This window comes from Chrysochloris asiatica, unplaced genomic scaffold (genome assembly GCF_000296735.1).
Source record: "Chrysochloris asiatica unplaced genomic scaffold, ChrAsi1.0 scaffold00349, whole genome shotgun sequence".
In the NCBI taxonomy this organism is placed as follows: Eukaryota; Metazoa; Chordata; class Mammalia; order Afrosoricida; family Chrysochloridae; genus Chrysochloris; species Chrysochloris asiatica.
The window spans coordinates 2600039-2606873 of record NW_006408867.1 but is presented as its reverse complement, the minus strand read 5'-3'; the positions used below and the strand labels follow the sequence as shown (position 1 = coordinate 2606873).

The 6835-nt window shown below is 42.3% G+C and overlaps 1 protein-coding gene across 4 annotated transcripts in view; it reads right to left on the bottom strand.

The window, feature by feature from the left end:
* The window catches only part of POU2F1 (POU class 2 homeobox 1), a 284637-nt gene that overhangs the window by 1456 nt on the left and 276346 nt on the right, over positions 1-6835 (bottom strand). For all 4 annotated transcript variants that reach the window (XM_006875998.1, XM_006875996.1, XM_006875997.1 and 1 more), the window contains 2 exons: positions 3878-4223; positions 3103-3191 (listed from right to left, as the gene is read on the bottom strand). In XM_006875998.1, coding sequence (XP_006876060.1) covers positions 3103-3191; positions 3878-4223 — 435 coding nt within the window. The remainder of the gene's footprint in view (positions 1-3102; positions 3192-3877; positions 4224-6835) is intronic.

Below are 6835 nucleotides of genomic sequence, written 5' to 3'. Positions count from 1 at the left end.
AAACTACCAGCTGTTCTGCGGGAGAAAGATGAGGCTTTCTGCTCCCGTAAAGATTTATAGCCTCGGAAACCCTGTACAGGGTCGCTATGAGTCAGAACCAACTCCATGGCACGTAACAACAACAACAACATTGCATGTTCACACAATATATTTATTGCATGACTAACTGAATACAGTTATTTAACTATTCACTTATATGATTGTCTCAATTATTCAACTGACTAATTATTTAATTATTTGCTATGTTTGGCAATATACCTACCACAAGAAGGATAGTGTTAAGTGCTGTCAAGTCAGTTCTGACTCATGGTGACCCTGGAAAGGGTTTCTAAGGAATGGCTACTGGGTTTGAATGGTCAACCTTGCAATTAGTTTCAGTGCTTATCCTACAAGATATTATTGTTGTTGTTGTCAAGTGCCATTGAGTCAGTTCTGACTCATATCTACCCTGTATAGGGGTTCCAAGGAATAGCTGGTGAGTGTGAACCACCAATATCTCATGATTCAAACTAAACTTGTGGTAGAGTGCTGATCCGACAGCACTCTACGGAGGGTGTACCACTGTAAAGGCCTGTCTATCATTTGGGTGAAAGTTGTAAGTTCAGCTCTAGGCTTGAAGGGTGACTAAGGGCCACAGTATCCCTTCACCCAAGTTACTATGTATGGATTTGCTTTCAAAGGTAAAACTTTCTATAATACTACTGCTTTCTCACAGAAGACATTATGAAAACTGAATTTAAAATGATTGGACACACTCATGTGGTACCTTATTATGTTACTGAACTACCTTTAAATCGTCCCACCCATATACCCATATAATCACACCTCCACATATAGAATCAGTCTTTTTTATTTACATTAAACTTTTGATTGACTTCCCACAGAATACATAAAAAATGCTAGAAGAACTGAAACGAATGCCCTGACTTTGGACACGATCATACAATCGTATACAGAAAAGTGAGACTAGGGGCAGTCTGAAGTTTCCTGAGATTCTAGGCTTAGGATCATAGACTGGTTCTAGATCTTCCCTGAGTAGGTCAGCTCTAAAGTCAATCATGCCCTGGGGAAGCACTGTGCCTTTGCAGCATCCCCACAGCCTAGAGATGCTCACCAATACAGGAGAAAAAGTGATTCATAATAAATCTTATCTTAAAAAGAAACCCACGTAGAGCAAGCTGGTTAGATCTCTAAAGCTTTTAGAGATCTAACCATCAGTTTCTAGTATGAATTGGTCAATCAATGTAAAGTAATCTGGGGTTTGGATTCCTGGTGTCTCACTGCAGGATGATGCGCTAGACTGCAAGGTCAGTTTAAACCGCAAAGTCAGTGGTTCAAACCCACCAGCTGCTCCTTGGAAACTCTATACAGGGTTGCCATGGCTGACTCGACGACACTTAACAACAATAACAATCTGGGTCTTGGTTTTGTCAGTAATTAACATTCTCCAATCACAAAGTCGGTGGTTCAAATCCATCAGCCATTCTCAGAAACCCTGTACAGCATCACTATATAGGGTTGCTGAGAATCAACTCGATGGCACGTAACAACAAAACAACATAGTATACTATACTATAAAGTACAGCAGAGTCTAGGTGGCATTGTAGGATAAGCACTGGACAACTAACACCAAGGTAGGCAGTTTAAACCCACCAGCCGCTTTTTGGGAGTAAGCCGATGCTCTCTGCTCCTGTGAAGACTTACAGTCTTGGAAACCCTACACAGGGTTGCTATGCATCAGAATCCACTCAACGGCATGGAGTTTGGTTTGGCTTTGACTACAGTATACTTACTAGGGAGCCCTGGTGGTGCTTTGGGTTAGGCATTGGGCTGCTGATCACAAGGTCAGTGGTTCAAACTCATCAGCCACTCCAGGGGAGAAAAGAGAAGACTTCTGGCCCCGTAAAGTTTCACAATATCTGGAACCCTATACAGGATCGCTATGAGTCAGAACTGACTCGATTATAGTAGGCTTGGTTTTCACTTTTTTATAGTACACTGTAAGGAGCTCTGGTATCATAATGTTTTCAGCTCAGCTACTAACCGAAGCCCTGGTGGCTTGCAACCATTAGTGGCTGTGTGGGATAAAGACTTGGTGATCTGTTCCCATCAACATTTCAGTATAGAAAACCATAAGGGGCAATTCTACTCTGTCATATAGGGTTGCTACGAGATGAAATTGATCCAAGGTACTTAACAATAACAATGTACACTCTACAAAATATCATTCATGAAACACAAATTAATTGAAGGTGGTTAAAAGCTTATTTTTTGTACAAGCTAAATTCTCTGCATAATACTGTGCCGTCAAGTCAGTTCCAATTCACAGTGACCCATATAAAGTTTCCAAGGTGTAGCTGGTGGGTTTGAACCATTGATCTTGTGGTTAGCAGTCTTGTGCTTATCAAACAGTGCCAACCAAGGATCCCTGGCTTAATACTTAGATATTCCTCTCAAATTGTATTTCTGAGCTACAATTTGTATCTCTGAGCCACAAAGCTTATAAGCTGAAAAGAGGGAAGCTACTTACTTATGGGATGAGTACTTGCTGGGTAACTAGCTAAGGCCAAAAGGGATTCCACTGGGCTTAGAGAAGAGACATTATAATCCAAGTGAATACCTGCTCTGCAATGAACGGGATGTGATGGGTGGAACCCAACTAGAATACAAAGAATTCTCAAAGTCTGCATGATGTGCTCGAACGTTCATTCACTGTAGGACCTTCCCACACCACCAGCTCCCTTCGGGATGGAGGTTGTGGAATCTTACTTGGTCAGGTGTGCTTACATATGAGTCTCAGATGAATACTTAGATCAACTTATCAGAGGAAAAAGCTGCCTTCGAGTCTAGTCACAAGAAGATAAATACCAGCATGAAAGTCCTGGTTTCTTACACTACACCAAACTAGGTATAGTCTTGCTCTTAGTCACAAACTAAAAGCTCCACTTTTTCTCACAAAGCTTTTGTAAAAGGCCATTTTCTTGATCCTCACACACAAATTCAATTAGTATTATCACATCAACGATCTCTCCCTACCATCCTCACCTTTAGGACAGCAGAGAAGGTGGAGAGAAGTTAAATAAGGAAAAAGATTTTACTGACCTTGAATAGTTGCCAGTGTACTGTTACTCATCAGAGCTGGGCTGAGAGCACCACCCAGGGTCCCAGGACTGAGACTGAGTAAGGCACCGCTGTAAGTCCAAAAGAGGATGGCTTTATTACCAAGCAGACACACACCCAAAGGGATGAGGAAAGAAAATGAGTGATTTTCCTAAGACTCTCCTATGCTTAGGTTAGTGCTTCTCAGCTACAGCAACCCTGATGCTTATGTGTACAGAACAAAACAAGGTTTTCATCCACATCAACTTTCAAACTCTTAACAGCTATTTTGACTCCTCTTTGAATTATTAGCTTCTCTCTCTCTTGCTCGCGTTTCCTCCCCCAACTCTAAAGGAAAAACTCCAAGGAAAGATATATTTACAAAGTAATTCTTAAAATATGTTTGAAAATAATAAAATAAAATTTGGGCTCTCATGACTACATCTCTTACCTATGTTGGAGAATTGAAAAACAGACAGCTGAAAGTTTAATGCGGAAAGCAAAAGAATTAAGAGGAATTCTGGGCTTTCTCTTTGACTGCATGTCTCGGATTTTCAGTGTCTTCACTGTCATTTCCAGGGTGTGGAGACACTTAGGTTCGACTCTAATCAAAATCCTTGCACTTTACAGAGTAGCCCAATTCAAAGAGATTATTGCTTTAACGAGCTGTTTTTCTTTTCTTTCTAAAGCTGGTGATGAAAGAAGTCTTTTCTACAAATATTTCCAGGTGACCTCCTAGTTGTTTCTCAGATGTGAGAGAGATGAGGAAGTTCCTTACCCAGCTGCAAACTGTGAGGGTGCCATCAGGCCTGGGTTTAGTCCTGCAGCAGCAGCCATGGCAGCAAGACTGGCATTTGCTGGCAACTGGGCAGCTCCTTGGAGGGCGGCAGCTGCTGCTGTTTGCAACCCTGATGCTGTCACCATCACCTGGCTGGTTCCAAGAGGGGAGGACAAAGGAGCAGAGGTGGTCTGTGTTGTGCTGGTCTCACTGGCACTGGATGCCTCAGAGGTGGAGGTGGAGGCAGACGGGGAGGGACTCACAGAGGGGGATGTGACTGCTGAGGAGGCCGGAGGTGCGGTGGAGATCACAGTTGTCGTGTTGTTGGAGGGAGTATCTGTAGTGCCTGAAAAGGAAATCAGATGAGAAAATGATCTGTATGTTTGTGTTTTGGGAAGAATCTGTCTTCAGCCATACTCTAGAATCAACTGAACAATTAATGTACTATCTAATGATCTTAACATTTGCAGGAGGCAAGAATAATAAAGTAACCATAAATGAGGCAGAGTAAAATTTTTCATTGTCAATTTTCTATTAAAAAAACAATACAAGAGAGAACAAACAAGATGGTGGATCGGGTGGAAGTGCAGTAAAGGAGCTCCGCCAGCAACAACACAGAATACCCACCCAAGCAGGCTCAGGGGATGGTCCCAGAACTCTGAACCACATAAAAAGGAATATTTAGAAGGTTGGAAGGCTTACAACTGGGGGAATTTGTGGCAGAAGCAAAAAACCCACTGCTTTCTAATTTGAAATGCTCAGCTGCTCGGGGAGTCGCCATCTTGGGTGAGACCAAGCGGGGGGAAGCATCGGAGCAGCCACAGACGCCTGGCAGAACTGCAGAGATAAAGGTGTGGACATTCTTTTCTTTTGGTAGCTATCCCTTGCTGTCTGCGCACCTCCATTCGGGTGACTATAGGGGTGCCTGAGCTAGTGGGCACCCAGCCCCACCCTCGGAGGGTTCTATTACACATGTGCACAGATCTCCTTGAAATTTAAAGACACAGTTTCCAATTAAAACCAAAGGGCCACAGCTGGCCCTGAACTGTTTACAACTAGAAAAAAGGCCTTAACGGGGATTGTGGAGCGGGACAAGCAGACAAAAAAGGAAACAGGCCGAAAATGAAATCCTAAGTTACATCAAAACGACCAACAGTGGCATCTTGAGATTTCTCAAGAAGAGTGAAAAGGGAAGCCCATTTCGTGATCACATCTACCTGTAGGCAATCAGAAAGCATAAAAAAAAATCAAAATACATACCCATCTGAGTATAAAGGCCACAGATAACCCCTGAAAATGCCCAAAAAACAGAAGCAGATGAGCATATCTGCATATGTCCAGAAACGAGATAAAGTGACTGAGGCAAATGAGCTGGAAGTATACCTACACTTCATACTGGAAGATGGGCAGGCTTTGAAATGCCTGAGAAGGAATTCAGAAAAAAGATTATAAAATGTACCAAAACACTATACAATGGAAAAACACTCAACAAAATAGGAATTGAAGGGAAATACCTCAGCATAATTAAAAGCATATATACAAAACCAACAGCCTACATTACTCTCAATGGAGAGAAATTGAAAGCCTTCCCTCTGCGAACAGGAACCAGACAAGGATGCCCTTTGTCACCACTCCTATTCAATATTGTGCTGGAAGTCTTACCAAGAGCTATATGGCAAAACAGGGAAATTAAAGGCATCCAAATTGGCAAAGAGGAAGTAAAACTCTCCCTACTTGCAGATGATATGGTCCTATACATAGAAAACTCCAAAGACTCAGTAAAAAGGCTACTAAACCTCATTGGAAGAGTCAGCAAAGTGACAGGATCTAAGATCAACATACAAAAATCAGTTGGTCTGAGCCCACAAAGGCCACAGGATCTTCCAGAGGCCCTGTAACCACATTGTCTTGGTGTTTGGGGCCAAGTTATAGTTCCTGCCACAGGAGGCTACTCATTACAGTCTAACTACAATTCCCCTGGCTCCGGCCAGAACTACAGCGGCCCCTCTAGTTCCTACCAGTCATCACATGGCGGCTACGGCAGAAATGCAGACCACAGCATGAACTACCAGTACAGATAAACCCACTCATTGGGGTGAAGATTTGTACCGCTGCCACTGACCCCCATTGGAAGGTTCAGTTTGATGTATCACAGTTAACATGTCAACCAGGCCCTCTCGCCCTTCCCTTTCCCGGTTCCAAGTTGCCATGTTGTGAGGTGCAGCCGGTCACTCCGGTGACCCATCCTGTGACCCATATTTAGCTGTGTTTGGGACTCCGTGTTTTCAATGGTTTGTTAGTTGCCATCACACACACACACACAAAATCAGTTGGATTTCTCTATACCAAAAATGACAGCATTGAAAAGGATATTAGGAAAGCAATACCATTTACAATGCCACCCAAAGGATGAAATATCTAGGAACAAATGTAACCAGAGAAACAAAGGAGGTATACAAAGAAAACTACAAAACACTACTACAAGAAACCAAAAGAGACTTACCAAAATGGAAGAATGTACCATGTTCCTGGATAGGAAGACTTAAACATTGTGAAAATGTCAATACTGCCCAAAGCAATTTACACATATAATGCAATATCAATCCAAATTCCAACGATGCAAACTTTTTCCACAAGATGGAAAAAACAATTGCAAACTTTATATGGAAAGGAAAGAAACACAGGATAAAAAAAGCACTGCTTAAGAAAAAGAATAAGGTTGGAGGCCTGTCACTTCCCAACTTCAAAATTTACTACTCGGCTACAGTGCTCAAAACAGCTTGGTACTGGTACAATGAAAGATACACAGATCAATGGAACAGAATCAAGAATCTAGAAATTAACACATCTACATACAGCCAACTGATTTTTGACAAAACACCTAAATATCTCGCATGGGGAGGTGATAGTCTTCTCAACAGATGGTGCTGGCAGAACTGGAAAATTATATGCAAAAGA